This window comes from Balaenoptera physalus (assembly GCF_965194825.1).
Source record: "Balaenoptera physalus genome assembly, chromosome: 3".
Lineage (NCBI taxonomy): Eukaryota > Metazoa > Chordata > Mammalia > Artiodactyla > Balaenopteridae > Balaenoptera > Balaenoptera physalus.
Window position 1 is genome coordinate 59514514 of NC_138890.1, and position 26314 is coordinate 59540827.

General features: G+C 41.5%; 2 protein-coding genes across 3 annotated transcripts in view; both read right to left on the bottom strand.

Annotated features, from left to right (window-relative positions):
* Window positions 1-423: 423 nt before the first annotated feature.
* Window positions 424-26314, bottom strand: part of LOC309657110 (protocadherin beta-4) — a 121103-nt gene continuing 95212 nt past the window's right edge. The window contains exons 2-3 of one of the 2 annotated variants that reach the window (XM_082454154.1): window positions 9426-9486; window positions 521-547 (exon numbers count right to left, since the gene is read on the bottom strand). In XM_082454154.1, coding sequence (XP_082310280.1) covers window positions 9461-9486 — 26 coding nt within the window. In that variant the 3' untranslated portion in view covers window positions 521-547; window positions 9426-9460. Of the gene's footprint in view, window positions 548-9425; window positions 9487-26314 lie in introns of both variants that reach the window. The other variant, XM_082454153.1, reaches the window with a different exon arrangement.
* Window positions 20142-26314, bottom strand: part of LOC309656999 (uncharacterized protein) — a 31671-nt gene continuing 25498 nt past the window's right edge. The window contains 2 exon segments of the mRNA XM_082453985.1: window positions 20142-26215; window positions 26217-26314. Of these exon segments, the coding sequence (XP_082310111.1) occupies window positions 23701-26215; window positions 26217-26314 (2613 nt within the window). The 3' untranslated portion in view covers window positions 20142-23700.

Consider the following 26314-nt stretch of genomic DNA (forward strand, 5'->3'; position numbering starts at 1 on the left):
AAGGCATCAAGTCAGGCACAGCACAACTTTGGCTAGGAAGTTGAAGCTGACACAAATGCCTTGTAGGGCTGAGGCAGTGTCATGATAGCAGGGTACACATGGAAGAAATACAGTCCCAGAGGGCACATGTAGTACCTCTGGGAACAGGGAGTTTACATTGTTAGGGCACCCCAAGCAGGACATACATTAGTTAGGCAGTACTGGTTAACAGAGACTTTAAGATGGCCTCTAACCATGGGGCCTCCTGCTCCAGGATTCTCAGTTCAGTCTAAATAATTCAGTTCAGTTTTTGGTTTCAAAGGGGCTTCCCGAGGCAGTGCTTGTGCATGACATCACTTTATCCACCTCACAGGTGTGGACAGCATCTGGAAGTGTTCTGCATGGAAAGTGCAGGAGCTGGAGCCATTCTCTGCTGCCTCATAGTCAGCACTGTCAGGTGTGATTGTGGGCTCAGCAGTCCATTTGAATTCAGAATGCTCAGAGCAGCTTGGAAAAGCAGCATGGGGAGTTTTCCTTCAAGAAGAGAGGGAAGCTTCCAGGAAGAGTTCTGAAAAACAAACATCGTTAATGTCCTCCCCACTCTCTGTGCCTCCCTGGACTGTGTTTTCTTCATTGTTAAAAAATCAGTGTGTCCCATTCAGCAATTATAACTTTATATTTTTTTAGTCATCCTCTACTCTTACCCAGATCTTTTGTCTGAGAGGGTCCTATGCAAGACAAAAGCATTTTCACAGAAACAATTTTTTATATAATTTTTACCATAAAGTCATATCATGTTAAGGAATTTATCATGATGATATCCTGAATTTTCAAAGGTTTTCAAAATGGATTTACACAGATCAATCTCTTTCTGGGGATAGTTGCATTTAACAGTCAAATTGCCTTAATAAGATGTGTGTACTAGGTAAAAGGTGAGGGAAATAGAGTCACACTATCAGTTCATTGATGCAAATTGCAACCGATCTAGAAATCTGAACACAAGTCAATAGCAGTGGAGCATACCCCATTGGGGGTCCAGAGTCTGATCTGTCAGGAGTGGGTGGAGGGGTCATAGTTGCTGTGATGTGCCTTCCCCCAACTTGCAGCTTTCCACAGTACTCACAAGTTAGAAATGCACCCAGTCTCTGTATATCTCTATCAGAAATATAGAGCCAGTCAGCACCTCAGTTACAGATGGCCCCATCAGAAAATAAGCCTTTCCTGTGGGCATCTGTAAGTGGTCCAGATGGTCCAGCCAGCATCCATGTTTTCTCTGTTTAGGGCCCCACAAAGGAGTTTCCTAAATCTGCAGCAGGCACAGCATCTGTGTTCCGTTTATTGAGCCTGTGGCTGCTTTCAGTTTAGCACAGCTCATGCTATAACTGAAATAGTGCTTAGAAGATAGTATCAGATTTTCCCTTAGAGTCAGATCTAGGCGATTAGGATCTGTGAGTTCAGAATGCCAAGAAAGCCGGTGGTAAGGGACAGTGAAAATGCTCACCAAATCCAAGTTCCCAGATAACAGCCAAGGGCCAACCTTGCAAGCAGGGCCTTGTAAGGATAGAGTATTAAGCCTGCTACATTAACTCTTTTCTGCACAGGCTTCTTCCAGCTGATGAGTATATCTATCCCAATTATACACTCAGGGACCTAGGAAATAATCACATGATAGGTCTGTGGATGCTTTGGACCCACTTTGAGATGGATTTGGGCCTAAATTCCATTCATCTCTTCATCTCTATAAGCCTGCGTTATGACTGAAGTACCATTATGGTGTTTTAGGTCACCTCTTATCAGAGTCTGCTCAGGAACTGTATTTCACCTTCCTTGAGAAGTCTGGATAATCCACTTTCTCGAGTGCAGTTACCCAGGCAAACAGCTGCAGATCTCTTTAGGAAAGGATAGAAGGAACACTTAAGAGTCTTTAGCTGCAGTGGCGTTGCCCTTCCTTAAAGAGGGTCATCTCCCCCTTCTACAAGGCTCTGGTATGTGATCTGACATATCTAAAAACAGGGTGAGGGACTGCAGTTGTCCATTGCAGTTGCTGTATACCAGCTCTCAAATATATTTATTAAACAAGTCAAGCAACATTTTATTTGGCTGTCTTTCTCACTCCCAGGAACACCATGGTTTATTAGGCATAGCCACAATCCCTATGTGTAAAAACACCTTGGTTGCCATGATGGTCTTGCTGCTGCTACAGTAGTTAAATCTACTTTGCCACTAATTATGTGAAGCCATTTGGTCTCTGTTATTCTGAAATCTCATTATCCTCATTCATGCCAGAGAGCTCAGTTCCTTGCCAGCATCAATACCACAAACCCTTGTCTATAGGGGATAGCTACCCACTGAGCTTTACAAAAATGTCAGTGTTTTCCTCACTAGAAGCCTCACTTCTGGGCCATCTTAGGGAACAATTGTTGGGTTCTCAGGGTTTATACAGTAAACCCATTCTAACATTCCCACCTCTCCGAGCCTTCTGATATTCTCTTCCATACTATGTCCAAGGATAGTTCATATCTCTACTACATTTATTAGCCATTAATTGTGTCTAATCTTCAAAAAGCCTTTGACCTTTCTGGCCAAAGTATTAGGATCTGGTCCGGTATCCTTGCCAGAAGCTTAAATCCCAAGTCATGGCCAAGTTCTCCATGTCATTTAATTCTACCAAATCTAGGCTTATATTCTGTACCCTGGTCCAATACCCTCAAAATCCACTCTCACATTTTCCCCGTATCCTGCTGGTATGTATTGGTCAGGCCTTGCAATTCTTTCTGTGAAAGTTATCTCCCCCAGAATGGAGAGTTTACTTTTCCATAGGTTATAGCCTAAAAGGAATGTGGATTAGAGGGACAGATGTTGAGAAGAACAAGTGTCACTTTGTAAAGCACCTGCCTCATAAGTTTGTTGTATGATTTCCAGGAAAGGGGATACTGCTTTCCTCTGGCAAGTAGTAAAAGTCTGCTTATGTTGGCCTGGAGGAGTCAGAGAGTCAAGGGCTTTAAGATTTTCATGTTCATTTACCAGCAAATACTGGTATAGTTGGGGAAAGGGCTATTTGATATCTTATGGATAGAACCATGCCTGGCACATAGTAAGCATTATGTAATGTTTTTAAAGTAAAAAGCCACATAATTGACCTTCTTTTCAATTTCAGTATTAATATTCACAACTGCAATGTTGAACATTTAGTGAGCATTCATATGAGGCACATATATCTACATACTCTGTACTCCATTCTGAGAGAGTTCCGTAAACATATCCCTCACCCAGTGTGATATTGTGATTTATAATAGGAAATAAATATTTGATCATTGTCCTCGGTTTCTGATACGGCTCTTAAAACCCTTGGAGTTTCCTTGACTTTTGGACCAGCACCTAAGGATGGGATGCTGGTTGCCAGGAGAACCAAACATGTAATTAGAGGGTTAGAACTTTCAGTCCTTCCCCTGACCTTTGGGGAGGGGAGAGGGACGGGAGATCAAGTTTACTCACCAATGACCAATGATTTAATCAACCATGCCTATGTAATGAAGCCTCCAGAAAAACCCAAAAGGACAGGGTTCAGAGAGCTTCTCAGTTGGTGAACACATGGATATTTGGGGAGAGTGGCACATTAGGAGAGGGCATGGGAGCTCTGTGCCCCTCTCCCCATACCCTGCACTACGCATCTCTTCCATCTGGCTGTTCCTGAGTTATACCCTTTTATAATAAACCAGTAATTTAGTAAGTAGAATGTTTCTCTGAGTTCTGTGCCACTCTAGCAAATTAATCAAACCCAAGCTTTGTGGGAACCTCTGATTTACAGTCAGTCGGTCAGAAGTACAGGTAGCAACCTGGGCTTGCCACTGGTGTTTGGAGTCTGAGAAGGGAATCTTGGGACCCTCCAATCTGTAGCCGGTTGGTCAGAAGCACAGGTAACAAGCTGGGCTCACAATTGGCATCTGCAGTTGGGGTTGTGGGGGGAGTCTTGTGGGACTGAGTTCTCAACTTGTGGAATCAGATGCCACCTCAGGGGAGATAGTGTCAGAACTGAGTTGAATTGTAGAATACCCAGCTGGTGTCAGAGCATTGCTTGTTGGAGGTGTGGAAGAAAACCCCCTCTCCTCACACTGAAATTGGGTGCTCAGAACACAAAAGAGTGGCATCAGTGACGTGGGATTTGCTAGATTAGCCCTGGCTCACGGAAACACGTGGTTTGGGAAGAGAAAGGATGAAAGGGCAGGGGAGGAAGAACCTCTGATTCCTGGGCCACATGGTCACCCATGGTATGGAGCAGCAGCTTGCTGTAGTCAGTTACTAAAGGTAAAAGGTACCAGTGGAATCCAAATCCTGGGGAATGGAATCACTGGGTGTATAAGGAAGTGCAAAATAATAAGAAGGATGCTAAACATACAATCCCTTGGTTATTGTTATCTGTAATAGCTAAACTAAAAGTAAAAGAGAATGCTGGGTTAGAGCTTGATGCTGGTCCAAACTCAGATTTCAGTGAGTCTGAGCTTGGGCCACTAGCCTCAAAGCTGCCCCCAAGGTAAAAAATGTACAGGGACAACAGAAAGTCCTCTAAGATCTCTGGTCACAAAGAAGGTAATCAACATGGGGCAGGTGGGAGAGGGAGAGGACAAAACCAAGAAACTCCTGAAGCCAGGGTTATAGTGTGAAGGAATTGTTTCATTTTGTAGATCAGTATCATCAGCTTCCTGAAGAAACTTAACTGAAATGAATCATAACTAATATGGGGGCTGTGTCTTTGGTTTTGAGTGCTGCAGAGTGGAAGAGCATGTTTGGGTTGATACAGGGCCCACAGCTCACTATGGAACAATCACAGATGACTATATGTGATTCAGATACACAAGAGGTTATTCCTGAGGGAACCGCCAGCCTGATGGACTAGATAAAAGCCACTGCAAGGTTTGTTTACCCTGCAGTGTTTGTCTTCCCCTATGAATGCCAAGTGGAAAACTTCAGATGAAATAGCTGATATGCTTCATATGCAGACCATGTGGTACTGGCTTTACGATGAGTAGGATATTCACCCGCTGAATATACCTGTTACCCAGGTCATGGTAAATTCTGAGGTTAAAGGGGCCCCTTCACATGGGCATCCCATATAATCCTATTGTTGCCAAATCAAAAAACTGTTCAGGGCTTCCCTGGTGGTGCAGTGGTTAAGAATCTGCCTGCTAATGCAGGGGACATGGGTTCGAGCCCAGGTCCAGGAAGATCCCACATGCTGTGGAGCAACTAAGCCTGTGCACCACAACTACTGAGCCTGGGCTCTAGAGCCCGTGAGCCACAACTACTGAAGCCCGCGTGCCTAGAGCCTGTGCTCCGCAACAAGAGAAGCCACCTCAATGAGAAGCCCGTGCACCCCAACGAAGAGTAGCCCCGACATGCCACAAGTAGAGAGTCCGTGCGCAGCAACAAAGACCCAACGCAGCCAAAAAAAAAAAAAAAAAAAGTTCAGTAAACATCAAATTTGCTGTCTTAGCTTCCCCTCACTGGGTCTTACAGATGCTAATAAAAACATTAAGTTAATTAACTAGAGAATGGGGAGAGGCCAAGGGGGCAGTCACAGGACTCTTTCCAAGGAGGTAGAAAATTTTAAACAGTTATTAAGGAATAAGATGAGGGACTTCCCTGGTGATCCACTGGTTAAGACCCCGCGCTCCGAATGCAGGGTGCCCGGGTTCGATCCCTGGTCAGAGAACTAGATCCGGTATGCCACAATGAAGATCCCACCTGCTGCAACTAAGACCTGGCGTGGTCAAATAAATAAATAAATAAATAAATAATAGGTAAATAAATAAATATTTTTTAAAAAGGAATAAGATGAATGAAGTGAATATCGATAGGAGCAAAACAAAGAGAAAACAGAAAGGGGAGTCACAGGACTCATTCCAGCAGAGTAGAAATCCTTAGATGGTTATTAAAAAAATGGAGTGAATAAAATGGACATTGATTGGGTTAAAACAAAGTTTTAATACAGCACTGCCTAAGGTTGGGTGGGCCAAAGGAACCCGCCCCCCCTTTGATCTCTCAACATTAAAGGATGCCAAACAAGTCCACTCTATTTACCCCTGTTTGGAGAAATTTTAAAACTCAGAAGGCAGACATTACAATGAGAAACCTGACTGGCAATTGCATGGGAGAGTGGGCAGGCAGACTTATAAGGTAAAGATTGAAAAAAGGGCCAGGGTCACTTGGCTCAACCCCTCACTGGGTAGCCAAAGACTTTTGCACTGGAGTGGGTAAAATGGTCAGGGGCTGGAGAAGAGAAGTTTCCAAGACTCAACTGTGGTACCAAAGCCCATTGGTGAAACCCAATGAGATTAAGATTAGATTAGATTAAGATTACCTAAAAAAAGGTAATGGTTGATAGGATTATGAAAGTTAGAATTATGTAAAGAAGTGTGGGGCTTCCTTGGTAGCGCAGGGGTTAAGAATCTGCCTGCCAATGCAGGGGACACGGGTTCGAGCCCTGGTCAGGGAAGATCCCATATGCCACGGAGCAACTAAGCCTGTGCTCCACAACAAGAAGCCACCACAATGAGAAGCCCGCGCACCACAACAAAGAGTAGCCCCCGCTCCCTGCAACTAGAGAAAAGCCTGCGCGCAGCAACGAAGGCCCAATGCAGCCAAAAATAAAATAAAAAATAAATAAATTAAAAAAAAAAGTGTGTCACCTTTTCCTGAATGTTTTATGGGAATGCATATTATGAAGGGCGAGGGAACACTTCGCCTACCTAGTATTGTAAAATCAAAACCTGTGGATGCTATACACTACCAAATGTAAAATAGTTGGCTGGTGGGAAGCAGCAGCATAGCACAGGGAGATCAGTTCGGTGCTTTGCGATGACCTAGAGGGGTGGGATAGGGAGGATGGGAGGGAGGCTCAAGAGGGAGGGGATATGGGGACATGTGTATGCATATGGCTGATTCACTTTGGTGTACAACTGAAACTAACACGGTATTGTGAAGCAAGTATACTCCAATAAAGTTCTATTAAAAAAAAAAAACCTGTGGATGAAGTCCTAATAGAGGCTACAGTTAGGAACATATGAGTTGTTGGAATTACAGTAAAAGTTTGTAGGAGAATCGGTATGTTGGAACAGGCTTTATGTGAAGTGCTTGTGTCTTTTTTACCAGATTGTATTTGGGAGATGGACACTGAATCTGACTGCGGAACATTTCCCCTACCTATTATTGTCAAACGGGAGGTATGTAAATCCACCTTTCAAGCAATATTAATTGGACATGCTAAATGGGAACCAGTAAGATTGCCTGAGCCATACAGTGTGGAACGGAAGCTGGAGTGCTGGTGGGGACAAATTCTCTGTGCAATAGCCCTATGTGGGGCATATACTAGGGCTTATGGCTAGAGCCTGTGAGTGCTTCCCAGAGATGACTACTGGGACTTTGGACAAGAGAATTTCCACTTGAGGGGTGTTTACTCCCTTGGAGTTAAAAAAGACACAAGCACTTCCCATAAAGCCCTATAAAGAGCCCTTGCCTGGCTGACAGAGCTGCTTGGTTTGTAGATTCCAAGGTGAATGGACAACATCCTGTTTGGAAGGCCATCACTCTGATGGAAGGAGGTAAAAACAAATCAGCTTGGTGGGCTGAATTGCATGCTGTTTATTCAGCAGTGATGGAAGGATTGCACAGTGGAAAAAAGCCACTATGTTTGGCTTTTTACTGACTCATGCACAGTGGCCAAAATGATTGGAATCGACAAGAAGATATACCTGTGTGTTTGCTCGAGGTGGCCAACTGGGTCCATGAGGTTGAGGGTTTGCAGCAATGCAGAGATGGGCTGAATCTAAACATATTCCTCTTGTACCCTTTGAGACACAAAATGCCAGTAAGAACTGTTTTATCTGCCAACAAAATACACAGAGACTGCAGATAGCTGTGTGACCAACTTCCTGGCAGGAAAGCCCTTGAACACAGCTGGCTGTTACTGGTAGCCCTATGGGGCTACAGATGGGTCATGATAGGAATAGACACTGATTCTGGTCTGGACTTCGCTTACCTGGTGGTAAATGAAAGTGCTCAGAATATTGTGAGAGAATTGGAAGAGAAGATATTGCACCTATTTGTATAGCTGACTATCATTTCTTCAGACCAATGACCTCACTTTACAGCCCATAATGTCCAACAATGGGCAGAGAGATATCCTCCTCAGAGTAATATTCTGATAGAGAATTGGAACAGACAATTAAAACATTGATTGTCTAAAACAGGGGGAGATAAAAGCACGAAGGGCTGGTTTACACACATTCATGAGAATGTGCTCACACTCAACATGAGGGGGGCTAAAGGAGTGTCCTCACTGAGTAGATTTCTCTTGTTTTCCTGGTGGATCTGGGGCAGAAGGGTTGGGAAGGTGCTGGTATACTTTCTTCCTCATATAACCTTATCTTTTTTTTTTCTCCTACTTGTTGCGTTGGTCATAGGACCAGGGCTGCAATTACAAGGACAGGAAACATGAATGGATTCCTAAGCAAGGAACTTTAACTATGTTTTTAAACTTATGTCAGAATTCCCAAGGGCCTAATGGGGCAGGATGTACCTTCACACCATCTGGCAAAATTGGAATTAACAGTGAATGCCACTATATTGCCTGGTGGTAAAGATAGCCCACTAGCTCTGCATCTATGTACCTTACTCTATGGGAACAGAGTGGACAGAGGAAGAAGCACTTGCTAGAGTAGTACTGCGGTCTGCAATCTACAACAGCATAGTGGCTGAACCTAATGTCCCTTCCAAAGGTAGAAAACTTTGGGATAAAATGGAAAGAAGAAAAAATAGTAGCTATTGGTAAAGGAATGAAAAATGGGTTATGTAATGAGGGAAATTCAATATTACATTAACACCTCGGAAGAGGCTCAGAGCAAGAGATGATACCCAGACTTTCTTGTTACCAACCCTCTAATCTTATTCCGTTTTATCCCATGGCGTATAGGCCAAACCATTAGCCACCACTCATGAATAAATGCTGTTATGGACTGAATTGTGTCCTTGCTGAAAAAGATATATCGGCATCCTAAACCCCAGTACCTCAGAATGTAACTTCATTTGGAGATAGGGTCTTAACAGAGGTAATCAAGTTAAAACAAGGTCATTAGGATGGGTCCTAATCCAGGATGGTTGATGTCCTTATAAAAAGGGGAAATTTAAACACAGAGACAGACACGCATAGAGGGAAGACCATGTGAAGAGAAGGAGAAGATAGGGAGAAGATGGCATCCACATCCAAGGAAACAGAAATGGAGCAGATTCTCTCTCTCAGCCTTCACAAAGAACCCACCCTACTAACACCTTGATTTCAGACCTCTAGCCTCAAAAACTGTGAGACAATGAATTTCTATTATTTAAGCCACCCGGTTTGTGGTACTCTGTTATGGCAGCCCTAGAAAACTAATACAAATGCAAATACATACCTCGGGCCATCTTTCTTTCCAAGAAAAGTGAACAGTCAGATGTACCACTCAAGGTTCTTTCCTATCAAGGGGAGAGGGGCAAGATAGGTGAAGGGGATTAAATAGTACAAACTACTAAGTATAAGATAAATAAGATACAAAGATATAATGTGCAGTAGAGGGAATTTAGCCAATACTTTATAATAACTTTATATGGAGTATAATCTATAAAAATTTTGAATCACTATGTTGTACTTCTGAAAGTAAAATGATATTGTAAGTCAACTATACTTCAATTAAAAAACAAAAAACAAAAAAAAACCCCCATAAAGGTCTTTCCTAGCATGAGGAGTTCCTTTCTCTTCTGCCCTTCCGAGCTAGTCCTGTGGGATGTAATATGTTACTAGTCTCCTTATGGTTTGTGTCAGATTTCTGTGAGGAAATATTTTAAAATTAGGCTCAAATTGTCCCTCTTTAGTGATCTGATCACAGGGAATGAGCTGATCATTCCCTTCTCTACTATCCATTCTAGGTTTCTTTTCACCTTCACTAGCATGTCTGCTGGTTTTGGTGGCTTATCTGGTGGTATAATCCAGACGTTCATCCCCAGTAGCTATGAGCCCTTGTCATCAAGCCCTTTCAATATGGGATTGTTGCATATATCCAATTACCAATAAGGCCATAGATGTAGGTTGAAAGAGAGGTGGTAATGCAGGAGCAGTAGGTGTATTGCCAGTATAAACCATCCACTTATGAAACATATTTATGCTCTCCAGACCTGCTCACGTATGATCTTGTGTTACTACTTCCACTTGAAGACGGAGTGCTGCTACACATGCTACAATTTTATGGTTTGATGAACCAGGTAAATTATAGGCACCTCAGATCACATGTTCACTTTATCTCCCACAGTCAGGGGTTCAGTCTCTACCGTGGTCCAACAGCAAGCCAGGAGCTGTGTTACTGAGTTGGGATCTCTAAGAAGCGGACTCTGAGATTGAGTTAAAGTAGGGTATTTGCTAGGGAGTTCTTTGAGATTAACATCCATGGGGTAGAGGTGACAGAGGCAGGATTCAGCAGAGAGAGAAGTGGGGAACTCTGAAGCTAAAATGTCCCTTTAGAGTTGTGCTGAGCTAGCTGAAATGGCTAGGTCTTTATATTTCCACCTTGATCAGTCATTGGATGTGGCCTGCCCTGAAAAGGGTGTGACAGCTGAAAGGTGCCTACTGATAACACTCCTGGCATTCCCAGAATCAAGACTTCCATGGAAAGGGAATTTGAGTGGTGCATGTCCATGTCCTTACAGTCCACCTTCTATGCCTCTCAGATCCTTTTCTTCACACATATTCAGGGAGCAGCTCCTTCATGGTTCTGCTGGTCTTCTCTTCCTGGGGGAAACTTAGAAGAGAAAGTTTAATGGGATGACCTGTAGTCTCTACCACTGAAACTGGTTTCAGGGTTAGAACTGATAATCATTGTCTCCCTTCTCTAGTAGCCATTCTAGGTTTCTTTTCACCTTCACTAGCATGTCTGCTGGTCTTGGTGGTTTATCTGGTGGTAGAATCCAGACGTTCATCCCCAAGAGATATGAGTCCTTGTCACCAAGCCCTTTCAATATGGGATTGTTGCATATATCCAATTACCAAAATAACTGGGCTAGTGTGTACCAGGAGGCACTCAAGTGGGTCAACTGTGTGCCAAACATATTTTTCCTTGAACCCTGTGTGTCATAGCAGTCCTACTTCCTCCTGATGATCAGGGTCAGCTTCCCCTGTCAAGTTGGTGGCTCCTCTCTTGTCTGCTGGACCCTGGTCATATGGAACCAAAAGGATTGAGGATACAGCTTTAGCTTATAATATAGCGGGAATCATGCTATATCCCCTGGTGGAAATGTTTCCCTTTAAGGACAAGGACTTCTAACTCTGCAGAGCCCAGAGTTTCAGAAAAGGGAAGCACAAATTCCCCAAGCAGGTCATTGAGAGCAATGTTAACTGAAGCCATTCCTGCCATATAAAGTAAAGGGCTTAGTGTTTGTCTGTATTGCTGGCATATTGGAAATTTGGATGTGGAAGCACCTAAATCAACCTTGGTAAGTGAGGTACTTGAATAGCTTTTATCTTTGCCACTGTGGCCTCTTTGTTCATCTGCTCATCATGCCAGCAGTGGTCTGGCTGATGAAAGAGTCTGATGTCAAAAGGATCAATAATTTTGTCTATTCCAATGTTTAGTGACTCTTTCTTGGTGGAATGCCCTCTGGTGGCCATTAAATTATCACATATAGGTCTTCACACTTTGTGTTTACTCCCATATATTCATCATGCTTCTAACCCGTTACTCCTTGTATCCAATCTTCCAACTTTCCAGGATCCCAAGATTTTATTCTCTAACACCTTTATTCAATGGGAAAAAACCCAAAGCTCTTTGTAAGAATAGATGGATACATGTCTGGATCAGCAGAATATAGAATAATTTTGTGACCTCTTGCTATTTCCAGAAAGCAAGGACCTCTTTCAAAATCATAGGTTGGGTCAAAAGTCCACAGGAGCCATTTGAGGAGTCTCTTGCTGGCCAAGTTGTGATAAGTTACTTGCAAAAATGGACCAAAAATGTATACTTGATTAAAACAAGTTAAGTCCATAGATGCCATGAATATGTAATGATACTAAAAAGAAAAAACTTGATTATTTTCTCTTTATTTAGTTTATTTATTGATCCTTTTGCCAATACGTCACTGTCTTGATTATTGCAACTATACAAGATGTCTTGAAAATATATATATATATATATTTGCTTGTCACTTGCCAATTTCCACAAAACAGCCTACTTGGATTTTGATTGGAGTTCCATTTCTCTAGAGATCATTTTGGTAATTGTGAACATGTTAAAAGTTTTGAGTCTTCAATCCATGAACATGGTATATTTCTCCATTTATTTAAATCTTCTCAATTTCTGTTTGCAATGTTTTATAATTTTCAGTGTGGAAGACTTGCACATCTTTAGTTAAATCTATTCCTAATGTATCTTTTTGATGCTATTGTAAATGGTAGCGTTAAACTTTTATTTTCCATTTGTTACTTGCGATTATATAGAAACATAATTTATTTTGATATATTAGTCTTATATTCTGCAACCTTGCTAAATCTACTCATTAGTCCTAGTAGTTTTCTTGTAGGTTCTTTAGGATTTTCAACATACGCAATTAGGTCATCTGTAAATAAAGACAAATATCTTAAATATCTGTACCTTTTATTTATTTTCCTGGCTTTTTACATTGACTAGATCTTCCATTATAATGTTGAACAGAAGGAGTGAGAACTTTCTGGCTTTGTCTCTAATATTATGGGGAAGCATTCAGTATTTTACCAGTAAGTATGATGTTAGCTTTAGGATTTTAGTAGTTTTTTTTTTAAACCACAATGAGGATATTCCCATCCTCTAGTGTGCTGAAAGTTTTCACAAAATGCATTTTGAATTTTTCAAAGACTTTTTATGCATTTATTGAGATGATCATGTATATGTTCTTTATTTTGTTAATATGGTGAATTACACTGATAGTTTTAATTTAACAATACTATGTTTATCATTTAGGAATTTCATTCTGTTTTGACTAACATAAAATTCCCACAAATCAGCAAGGGGCTTATTTCTCTCCTGGGAGAGTCTAGAAATAGGCAACACAAGGATAGTATAGCCACTCAACAATTGCAATAGGGGAGCAAACTTACTCATTTGTTTTCTTTTGCTGCAGCATTTTATGACTCAGGAAAAACAGAGTCACTGGAAGTATTAGGAGAACTATGTGTTCACTATAGAAATTAGACCTTGCACAAAGGTGGAGAAGAGGTAATCAGAGGATTGGAGAAAGTCTCTAAACACAATACTCTGAAACAGTGGTATGAATGGACAGTTTTTTTTTTAATATTTTATTTATTTATTTATTTATTTATTTATTTATGGCTGTGTTGGGTCTTCGTTTCTGTGTGAGGGCTTTCTCCAGTTGCAGCAAGTGGGGGCCATTCTTCATCACGGTGCGCGGGCCTCTCACTATCGTGGCCTCTCTTGTTGCGGAGCACAGGCTCCAGACGCGCAGGCTCAGTAATTGTGGCTCACGGGCCCAGTCGCTCCGCGGCATGTGTGATCTTCCTAGACCAGGGCTCGAACCCGTGTCCCCTGCATTGGCAGGCAGATTCTCAACCACTGCGCCACCAGGGAAGCCCTGAATGGACAGTTTTGAGTTTGCAAGGAAATTCAAACAGCTGTGCACATCTATCCACCAAAGTAGGACCATGAAGGGTGAGCTCATGGAGATGTTTATGGAAACTGCTACCTCTGAGGCGACTGAAGTGCTTGTGATTGGCTCAGGGTTGATGTTATTCTGCAAAGACAGTAGTCAGGAAGATAAGCTTGAAGTTTGGAACTTCTGAACAGTTCTGGATCTGTCTGTCAATCTGCTACTTCCACATCATTTTGAGATTAATGGCTTCTTCATTTTTGCATTTCAAATCTCATGTAGGTTCCTCTTTTGTCTAATTCTAACCATACAGCAAGAGGATTCTAGAAAATGTAATTCTAAGCCTCCTATAACATAATCCAGCACAACCATCATTACCCCTAGCTTTCACCCTCATGGTTCCAAGTTCTCTCTTTTCAACTTGAATTGTTGTGTCCAACTTAAAGGAGGAGCAAAGTACAAAAGGTTAAATTACTGACTCTGATGAAACCATCTTTTTTTTGATAATTTTGAACATTTTAAATTTGTACCAACTACTTATTAACCAAAACAATTGTTATATACTACACTAGCCACAAAATGCTTAAGATACATCTCTCAACAGTTAAGGTCAATAACCTGAAAATTTCTAAGTTTTCATAGTAAGGAAGAAGGGTAGAATAGCTACCAGGTAGGCAAATCCCAGGGTCTGCCACAGTAGGCCAGGAAGAAAATCCCAACAAGTACCAAAGTCAATATCACAAGGACCACATGCATTTCATATAGTGGAAATTAATTAGAAACAATAACAAAGCTAATTTCAAATACACTTACTTGCATATTAAAAAATACACTTTACTTCAGTCTGAGATTTCACAATGGAAGTGAGACAATATACATAGGTGAACCACAATGAAAATAATACATATTGAAAGTTGTGTGAAATAGCTGAAAGAGTACTGGGAGCAAGTTATTACCATAGAGGTTTATATTAGAAAATGAAAACTATAAATTATGAGCTAGGGGATCACTTCAAAGATGAGAGAGATACTGATAAAGCAATTCCATATTTATAACATTTAAAAAATTTCTCCTCTGGTATTGCTTTCCTTATGCCTAACAAAGAAGAGATGCACCTGAAGGTTTTCCCACATTGATTGCATTCATTGGGTTTCTCTCCAATGTGAGTTTTCATATGTTTTTGGAGTATTAGGGAAAACTAAAGGATTTTCCACATTCTTCAAATTCCTATCTCCCAGTATGAGTTCTCACTTGCTGACTAAAGAATGAGAAAGACCTGAAGGTTTTCCCACATTCTTTACATTTATATGGTCTCTCTTCAGTGTGTGTTCTCATATATGCCCTAAAGTGTTAGGAATTATACTTTCCCACACTTATTACACTTATATGGTTTCTCTCTAATGTGAATTTTCACACGGCTTTGAAAGAATTAGATACAAGTTAAGATTTTCCTACACTTCAAATACTAATAGGATTTCTTTTCAGTGTGAGTTCTTACAAGTTTCCTAAGTGATGAGGAACAGCCAAAGGCATTCCTGCATTTCATATATCCACAGTGTTTCTCTCCAATTTGTGTTATCACATGTACAGTAAAATATGAAGAATAAAAGGACTTGTCACATTGTTTACAATTATAGGGCCTCTCTCCAATATCTGTACTCATGTGGTTACTAAAAGAGGAAGGGAACTGTGCATTCCTTACATGTATAGAGCTCACTTTTGCTGTTTTCTCACTTGTAATCTTTGAAGAATAAGTGAAGGTTTTCCCACATTCCTTATATTCATAATGCTTCTCTCCAATTCGAGTTCTTAAAGGTACTTTAGGGGATGTAGAAGAAATAAAAACTTTCTCACATTCTTTTACATTCATTGGGTATATTTTCAATATGAGTTCTCACATTTGCAACTAAAGGATGAGGGACAATTGAAGATTCTTCCACATTTTTTACCTTCAAAGGATTTTTCTCCAATGAGAGTTTTCACATTTTCTTAGAGATGAAAGAAATGGAACGCTTTTTCACATTATATAAATATAAAGCCTATTTCCACTGTGAGTTCTTACATGTATAGCAATGCATGAAGAATCAACAGAAGCGTTCCTACATTTTATATATTCATAGTATTCTTCTCCAGTGTGAATTTTCACATGAGTCCTAAGATACAAAGAATAGCTGAAGAGTTCTCTACATTTCTAACATTGTTAGGGTTGTGTCCAGTGTGTCTTAACAAGTGAATGATTAATGAAGGCTGTCACACAGCTAGTGAATTCACAGGATTTCTCTTCAGTATGAGTTCTCTTGTGCACATTTAAGTTTGGAAACAGGCTGAAGGCTTTTCCATATTGATTACTCTCATTATAGTTCTCTCCAGTATGAAATACCTTCCACATAGTAGATTTTAAGGTTTTTCTGAAATATTTTCCAATTCGATTTTATTCACAGAGATTCTCCACCATAAGAATTCTTAAATATCTCTCCTGTGTCTGAAACTGATCTGTGCCATGGCAAAAAGGATGATAATTACGTAATAGGAAGCTTTTCACATTGTAGATGAAGTAGTATAATACTAAGTTAAGGTAGACCATGATAAGTAAAGGCTGTGTATTCTTATTCTTAGAGGAAATACCCCCCAAAATGTTACAGGTAAAAAGTCAATTTAGGACATAAAATGGAATACCAAAAAATACAGAATTAAGCCAAAAGAAAACAGAAAACAAAAAAACAAAGGAGTGAAAACAGAGAGTGTGAATTAAAAAATTCAATAGACACAATTATATAAATAATTATATTAAATATAAATAGAATACACTCTCCCATTACAAGGCAGAAATGATAATACTGGAGGAAAAAAAGCAAGATCCAACTCTATGTAGTTTACCAAAGATGAACTTAAAATATAAAGACAGGATGAAAGCAAAAGGATGAAAATAGATATATTATACAAACCCCAAGCATAAGAAATATGGATGACTCTATTAATATCAGATTTAAAGTATTACTAGAAACTAAAAGGGATGTTTCATAGTGCTTAATGTCAATTCAACAAGAAGATAAAATAATCCTACTGATGTGCACATCTAACAGAGCTTCACAATACATGAGGTTTAAAAAAGTGCTAGAACTGAAAGAAGAAACAGACAAATACACAGTTATAGTTGAAGAATTAATATTTTTCTCTCAGCAATTGATAGAACTTGTAGGAAAATGTGGTAAGGATAAAGAATATTTAAACATTATCAAAGCAATTTGGTTTAATTGATATTTACAGAACACTACACACCACAACTGTAGAATACGCATTTCCTTCAAGTACACATGCAAAACTTATCAAGATAACCCATATGTTAGATAATAACAACAAAACAGCAAGACTCAATAAATTTCAAAGGACTGAAATTGTACAGAGTAAGTTCTCAGACCAAAACAGAAATATTTTGGATATCAAAAATAATATCCCTGGATATTTGGAAATTAAGCAATACTTCTAGTTAAGCAATAGATCAAAGAAGAAATCAACAGGGAAACTGTAGATAAATTCAAACTTAATGGTAATAAAATCACAATGTATCAAAATTCATGAAATGCAGCTTAATTAATGCATAGAAAGAAATTTATAACTTTAAATTATATATTTATATATTTTAATCTGTATTAGAAAAGAGTCAACGATCTAACCTTTCAGAGAAACTAGAAAAAGAATAGAAAACTAAACCCGAAGTAGGTATAAGAAAAGAAATAAAAACGTATGAGTGTAAATCAATGAACCAGAAAACAGAAAGTAATAGGAAAATAATAAAGACAAGATTGGTTTAAAAAAAGAAAGATTAATAAAATTGATATACTCACTGCAATACTGATAAAGGCAAAAGGAGAGAAAACATGTTTACCAATAACTAGAAGGAAAGAGGGGTACCACTACAGATCCTAAATATATTGAAAAGATAATAAAGGAATATTATCAATAACTTCATGCCAGTGTATTAACATCTTGGGTAAAATGGACAAATTGTTTAAAAAACACAAGTTACCAACTGACACAAGAGGAAATAGAAAACTGGAATTGCAGCATATCTATTTAAGAAGTTCAGTTTGCAATTCAAAATTTCCCCACAAGGAGAACGGTAGCCACACATGGTTTCTGGTAAATTCTATCAAGTACATAAAGAAGAAATAATAAATATCTTACACAACCTCTTTCATAAAAGAGAGGTGGAATAAACAATCGTCAACTCATTTTATGAGACCAGTATAATCCTGAAACTAAACCTGACAAGGGGATAACATGAAAAAATATAGAGAGACAAATATCTCTCATGAACGTAGATGCAAAAATTCTCAACAATGAAGTGGCAAATATTATCCCCCAATAGATAACATTTTTCACACTGCTGCATGCCACCTGGAAGAAAAACATATAAACAGTTTGCCTGAATGAATCACAGCCATACAGGTACTCTTCCGTTCCCAGTCTGCAGGACTCCAGTTTGTCAGATCTCCTTGGATCTTTGTATTCTTCTACTGTTGCTGCTACTAGCTCATATTCAGAATGGAGATGGACTTGATTCAGATCTCACCACTCAGATTTCAGCTGTGACTACCAAAACTACTGCTATGATGGCCATTTGAACTGGCAAGATGGAAACTACCAAAAGGACCAGGACTAGGGTAAGGGAAGCGTCTCAGAAGCAAAATTAATGGGTCACCCAAAAACTCAGTAGTAAAGATAGATACTACTTAATGCAATATTCTAAAAAGTCAAACTTAATGAAATAATTCATGATGAACAAAATATTAATATTTTAAATAAAGACAGGATCCAACCCTACACTTGCACAACTTGGCCTCACCCTAATTCCAGCCCTGACACATCCTGACATCAACTTTGTTTCCTGAGCCCACTGGGGAAAAAAGGACCAAGTCTGGTCTACACTTCCCTCCCCTGGGCTGCTCCTTCAAGGTCAAGAGGGCTACTAAGCTTCTAGATCCAATAATGCTGGCACTGTTAAATTTACAAAGAGAAACATCCTTCAGTTTGTAAATATAATCTATTTTAGGATATGTTAGTAATGGCAATTTTATTTTTAAAATCACATTTCCTTTTTCCATGCAAATTTTAATTTTTTTAAATTTTATTATTTTTTATTTTTTTGGCTGCGCTGGGTCTTCATTGCTGCGCGTGGGCTTTCTCTAGTTGTGGCGAGTGGGGGCTACTCTTCGTTGCAGTGTGTGGGCTTCTGATCGTGGTGGCTTCTTTCTTGTTGTAGAGCGTGGGCTCCAGGCACGTAGGCTTCAGTAGTTGTGGCACGTGAGCCCTGGAGCGCAGGTTCAGTAGTTGTGGCACATGGGCTTAGTTGCTCTGTGGCATGTGGGATCTTCCCGGACCAGGGATCGAACCTGTGTCCCCTGCATTGGCAGGCGGATTCTTAACCACTGAGCCACCAGGGAAATCCCAGTAATGGCAATTTTATGACATACATTTATGCACTAAAGGGAAAAATATCTTTACAGTGTGGAAAAGCTATGGAAAAGCATTGTTACTCTGGTATATATCTCTGCATATATACCAGAGATGCACCTCTACCATCTGCTAAAGCTACTCCCCTAGACACACACATACACACACACTCAAATGTACACATATACAAACATACACAAATACACAAACACTCTGGGTGAAGCTAAGGAGTTCTAAAACTTCTTGAGGCAATTCCATCATGTATCATGATAGATTTTTATTGATTTTTCATGATTATGCTGATAAACTGGAAGGAATGCTCTTTTCAAGGTATGCCAGATCAGTCCAAGAAAGACGTAAGTAGGAAGCCTTTGGAGATGCCTTTAAATTCTACACTTTACCAATATTTGTAAAGTAAGACAGGAAAGGAGTAATGGCTCCTGACACACTGAGGCCTCAAAACGCACATCTCTGTGTACTGAAAATGTTGTTAGGAATTTCTGATCCTTCCATCAGGCATATTCTACCAAAACATGTAGACTGCTGATCTGCTTATGAAGATTTTCAGGACTCATATTTAGTCAATTTATTTTACTAAATAAAATTTTTGGCTGTGCCACTTCCCTGCCAGAGAGGGAAACAAGTGTTCTAAACTTCCAGTCGTCTTGTAAGGACACCACTGATGCAGGTTAATAGTATAGCTGGCATTTATCAGGTCACTTTCTCATTCTATTTTCCAAAACTCAACTTTTTGGGTTGCTACCAACCAGGAAGATTCCTTTGAAAGTTCAATTATCTTTGTATGTTTATATTAGTCAAATTGAGAAATGACTGAATAAAGATATAAAGTCAGCCATAGTAACTCAGAGTACTGTCCCTTGATAACACCTAAGGGAAGGTAAAACTATTTTTCTGAAAAGCATCTCATACATCTTAAACAGACAACATAGGACCTAGTCAGACAACTGTGTAAATCAACCTTACTCACGAGGAGGAGAGATGTGGCAGCTTGGAATGCATTTGTCTGTAATCAACAGAAAAACTGACTACAGTTGTTTAATCACATAGGGGTTTATTTATAAAGTGCAACATAAAGCCTGGGAGAAGGTAGCATAGAGGTGTTGCAGCAGCTTGACAATGCTGTAAGAAATTCAGGGGCTTTCCATCTTATCATACTTAGTATATAACCTTTGTTCTAGGGTATTCATCTCATGGTTGCAAGTTGTCTGCTTCAACTCAAGGCTTACTCATCAATACCCATGCCAGTTAAGAAAAAGGAAAATGGGCAGTCCTAAGGAACATGCCACCTCAGATTAGCCCTTTCAAAAATATTTCCCTTAAGCCCAATTCCCAATTATACTTTTACATCAGTAGCAATAACGGAGTTATATGACACTCCTACCTGCAAGAGATTACGGGAATATGAATATTTTGGCCTAGAGTAGGGGAAGGCAAAGAAAAATGGGCTTGGAAATGGCTTTGTTGGTAGCCATTTGTATTCATGTCCTATAGCTGCTGTAACAAATTACCATAAACTTAGTGGCTTAACAACACAAATTTATTATCTTACCATTCTGGAGGTCAGAAGTTAAACTGGGCTAAAGTTAAGGTAGAACTATATTCCTTTCTGGAGACTTTAAGGGAGAATACATTTTCTTGCCTTTTCTAGCTTCTAGAGGCTGTCTGCATTCCCTCATTTGTGGCTCCCTTCTATCTTCAAACTCAGTAATGGCTGGTTCAGTCTTTTTCACAGAACATCACTCTGATACTGACTTTTCTGTTTCCCACTTCCACTTCTTATTAAAGGCTCTTGTGACTACACTGGACCCATCTGGATAATCTAGGGTAATCTCCTTATAAGGTTAGCTGATTATCAACCTTAATTCCATCTGCAACTTTAATTCCCCTTTGCCACATAACGTAAGATTTTACAGGTTCCAGAGATTAGGACATAGATACTTTGTGGGGCCATTATTCTCCCTACCACAGTCCACCCTCTGGTCCCCAAAGATTCACATCCATCCCACATAAAAAAAACATATTTAAGGTCCTCAAAGATCACATCTCATTATAGTATCGTCTCAATGTGTATGCCTAGTACAAGTAGTGTACACCTGTGACATCCTTGGCTTTCTCTCCAGAACACACTTTCCTAATTTTAGCATCTTTTACAATCTGAATAGGCTGAGAATTTCTCAAATCATCATATTCTGGTTCCTTTTTGCTTAACAGTCCTTCTCTCAACCTGTTTCATTCTTCTCACATTTTACTATAAGCAGCAAGAAGAAACCACGCTGCGCTTTCAACCCATGCTTCCTCAGCCCAAATCTCCTCAGCTAAATATCCAAGTTCATTGCTTACAAGTCCTTTTACTCCCACAATTCCACTGCAGGACACAATTCAGCTAAGTTTTCAGCCACTATGTAGCAAGGATTCCATTTCCTCCAGTTTCCAATAACATTTTCCTCATTTCTTTCTGAGCCTTCATCAGAGTGACTTTAAACTTTTTAAAAAACTTTTTATTTATTTATTTATTTTTGGCTGTGTTGGGTCTTTGTTGCTGTGCACGGGCTTTCTCTAGTTACGGCGAGCAGGGACTACTCTTCGTTGCGGTGCACAGAGTGCATGGGCTTCTCGCTGCGGTGGCTTCTCTTGTTGCAGAGCACAGCTCTAGGCGCGCAGGCTTCAGTAGTTGTGGCTCGCGGGCTCTAGAGCACAGGCTCAGTAGTTGTGGCACACGGGCTTAGTTGCTCCGCGGCATGTGGGATCTTTCTGGACCAGGGCTCGAACCCCTGTCCCCTGCATTGGCAGGCGGAGTCTTAACCACTGTGCCACCAGGGAACATCCATATTACTACCATATTACTACCAAGTAACATCCACATTACTACCAAGTCTCCTAAGGTTTTGATTTAGGTACTCTATAAGGCAATATATGTTTTCTCCACCATACTCCTTACTTCCCTCTGAGTCTTCGCTAGCAGAGTTATTAACATCTGTATTTCAACTAACAGTCTGTCCAAAGCAATCTAGGCTTTTTCCATCATGCGCTTCAAAATTTTTCCAGCCTATGCCTGCTGCTCAATTCCAAAGCAATTTCTGTATTTTTAGTTATTTGTTACAGCAGCACTCCACTTCCAGGTACCAAAATCTGTATCAGTCAGGGTTCAACCAGAGAAACAGAACCAGCAGGAGATATATATTAAGAGATTTATTGCAAGGAAGTGACTTACTTGGTTGGGTGAGCTGGCTAGGCAAGTCTAAAATCTGTAGAGCAGGCAATTAGAAAGAGCAGGCTGGAAGTCTGGGGCATGAGAAGCTGCTGCCCACAGTCAGAATTTCTTCATCTCAGGGAAGACTCAGCTCTGCTCTAAGGCCTTTCAACTGACTGAATCAGGCCCATCCAAATCATCTAGGATATTCTCCCTATTTTAAGACTAACTGATTAGCGACCTTAATTCCTCTGAACCTTAATTTCCTTTTGCAATACAACACAGAATATTCACAGGTTCCAGGGATTAGAATGTGGATGTCTTTAGGGGGCCATTACTCTGCCAACCACACCATTCTATAGTATCCACTTATGAGGCTCCTGGAGATAGGAGTCCTGACAACAGAGCTAATTATTTCTTCAAATCATTCAACTCCCTCACTAACATATCCTTTACTAAGTTTTCTTTGGTTAAGTAATATTAATTCTACAATGCATTTTCTTTCAAATTCCCTATTAACCAGAACAATGTCGTCATCCAAAGGCAAGCAGATATTGGAATGCTGTGTCATCAAAAGGTCCTCTAGGCCCAGAGTTTGGAGCTCACTTGAGAATTCGTCTCCAACAGCAAGGGACGATTGAAGGCAATGCATTACTTGGTCACGTCTAAAGAACTCCTTAAACATAGTCAACCTGGTATCAGTAAACTCTTTAACAGGGTCACAACTTCAGTTAGATATAAGGAAGAACTTACAAGTGTTTTCAAAATTAATTTAGATGAGAAAGAATAGATGACAAATATATACTTGCATGAGATAACATATGCAATATTTCAGAGTGAAAGTCTAATGATTACAAGTATGATTTTTGAAATAAATAGCATGAAATTATACATGTCGCTGCCTATTGGTAAAACAAAAATCCAAACAGAGCTTGGAAGAAATTGGACATAAGTAAACATAAATTGATTCCACTCCAAACAGAAGAGAGGTTATAGACAAGTCTAACTGTGTAAATAATAAAAACACAAAAAACTTCCAGTAATTAAAAAATGAAGTTTGATAAAAAGGGATCAGACATTTTTATGTAGTGTCATATAGTGAGAAATATACTTTTAAAGTTAGAGTTACTTTTATTCTGAGGGGCTAACTTTCATATTATCATTTAGAAATAAATACTAAAAGTTTAATCAGAAGTATGAAATTTCCTGATAAAAAATTTTTACTAACAATAATTGTAAAAATAATTATAGGACAAACAGGCCAACAAAACAATGAGTAGTATTACTAAGAAAAACTAGAAAAGAAGAAAGATAAGTAGCATTAAAGATTACTACTAGGTTAAAAAAGGGAAAGGTGTAGGAGACAAAACTAATGTACGCAGTGGGGAAGTTTCAGATACCTAACTATTCTGGAAGGCTGAACTTCCTTCTGCCTTCCTCCCAAGGTCCGATTCTAGAATATTGTGGAAGACAGGCTTCAAGAATTTGAACTCATTACTCCCAGAGCCTCCCGTCAGACACACCTCGTACTGGTAGCTCTGGGACAGGGTCCCCGTGCCGCTGACGTCCACTAGGTGGCCCGGAAAGGGGCCCTCGGGCACCGAGCAGCGACCCACCGAGGCCGCCCCGCCCCTCCTGCACAGCCGCACCGCGACGAACACCAGCACCGAGAAGAGGAAGAGCGACGACACCGACGCCAAGGCGACCACCAGGTAGACGGTGAGCGGGGCGGCCGGCGCCGCGTCCGCCGCTTCCGCTTCCGGGGCCGGCAGGTAGGGCTGCGAGAAGCCGTCCACCAGCAGCACGTGCAGCGTGACGCTGGCCGACAGCGGCGGCTCGCCGTTGTCCTTGACCAGCACCACCAGCCTGTGCTTGGCCGCGTCGCGCTCGCTCAGCAGCCGGGCCGTGCGCACCTCGCCGTTGTGCGCCCACACGCCGAACAGCCCGGGCTCCGTGGCCTTGAGCAGCTGGTACGACAGCCAGGCGTTCTGGCCCGAGTCGCCGTCCACCGCCACCACCTTGGTCACCAGGTAGCCCGCCTCGGCCGCCCTGGGCACCAGCTCGGTGCAGGGCGCCGAGGCGTTCTGCAGCGGGTACAGCACGAAGGGCGCGTTGTCGTTGTCGTCCGCCACGAGCACGCGCACCAGCGCCTGGCTGCTGAGCGCGGGCGAGCCGCGGTCGGCGGCGCCCACGCGGAACTCGAACGCCCGCAGGGCCTCGTAGTCCAGGGACCTCAGGGCGAACAGGTGGCCGTTGTCCGGGTTGATGGACACCAGGGAGGCCAGGGGCACGTGCGCGTCGAGGGGCGGCAGCAGCGAGTAGGTGACCTGGGAGTTGGCGCCCGCGTCTCTGTCTGTGGCGCGGACGGTGCCGATGTGCAGGGCGGGGCTGTTGTTCTCGCGGACGGACAGGGTGTAGGAGGTCTGGGTGAAGGCGGGGGCGTTGTCGTTGACGTCGGACACCAGCACGGTTATGTTGTGCTCGGTTTTCAGCCTGGGGGTTCCCATGTCAGTGACGGTGATGGTGATATTATATTGGGCTTTACTCTCTCTGTCCAGCGCCCCATTTGTTACTAGGGTGTAGAAATTCTCTGCAGATGGTTTCAGGAGGAAGGGGAGATCATCCTGGATGGAGCAAGTCATCCTTCCGTTGTCCCCTGAGTCTCGGTCTCGAATCCTAAACAGGGCCACTTCTGTCTCGGGGGAATTTTCAGGAATGGGGCTGGTAAGTGATGAAATAGTTAGTTCTGGGGAGTTATCGTTAACATCCATCACCTCAATGGAGACAGAGCATTTTCCAGAAAGTCCCCCACCATCAGACGCATCTATATACAGCTCATATGAAGATATTGTCTCAAAATCTAGTTTTTTAATTAGTCGAACTTCTCCTGAAATGCTGCTTAGCTCAAAAGTTGTGCTTATCTCTTGAGAACTATAAAAAAGGGAATATGATATTTCTCCGTTTGTTCCAGTGTCCAAATCCCTAGCTGAGACCTTGACAACTAGGGTGCCTACAGGGCTGTTCTCTGGGACCTGCACCTGGTAGTGCGTCTGTGCAAACTCAGGGGCATTGTCATTAACGTCCAAGACCAAGATTCGGACCTGGGCGGTGCCAGACCTGGGCGGAGAGCCGCCATCCAGCGCTGTGAGGGTTAATCTGAGCTCGGCCTGCTCTTCGCGATCCAGCTCTTTGTCCAGCACCAGCTCTGGGTATTTCCTGCCGTCCCCCCAGTTGCGGGTGGAAACATGGAAGTAAGAGTTGTGACTGATATTGTAGTTTTGGATGTTGTTGTTGCCCACGTCCAAATCCTGAGCTGTTTTCAGCAGAAACACGGTCCCAGGAGGGCTAGTCTCTAGGATTTTCAGCGTCATTTCTTTTTCAGGAAACTCAGGAGAATGATCGTTTATGTCTCTCACCAGTAGCTCAGCTCGAAATACTCCCAGTGGCTTTTTCAGTAACACTTGGAAATGCATTACACATGGATCTGTGGGGCCGCACATCTCCTCCCGGTCCAGTTTCTCACTTAATATCAACTCCCCAGTCTGTAGATCAAGCTGCAACCAGGGTTCGTTGTCCTCGGAGACCACCCGGGCTTCTCGCGCAGCTAGCTCCCCCACTCCCAGCCCCAGGTCCTTAGCAAGATTGGCCACAAAGGAGCCGCTCTCAGTTTCCTCCATCACGAAATAGCGACGGGATTCCCAGCCTGCCAGAGCCACTCCCAGCAAGAGAAAGAGAATCAGGACTTGCCTTTGTTTAGGAAAGCGCTCCCCTCCGGCCTCCATCTTTACTCCCACAAACGCCTTTCCAGGAACAGGGGCCAGCTCTACCTTAGGTAGCAATGGGACTGAGACAGTGGTGGATCTCCCAGTGGGTAACCTGTCCAGAAATGTCGGCGAGCAGCATTCCCTGGAGTTTTTGGTCCTGAGCTTTGCTTACAGGTTTTTCTCTTCCGCTGGAGATCTGAGGTAGAGTTCGTAGCATTTCCTGGGCTTTTTTTTTTTTTTTTTTTTTTTT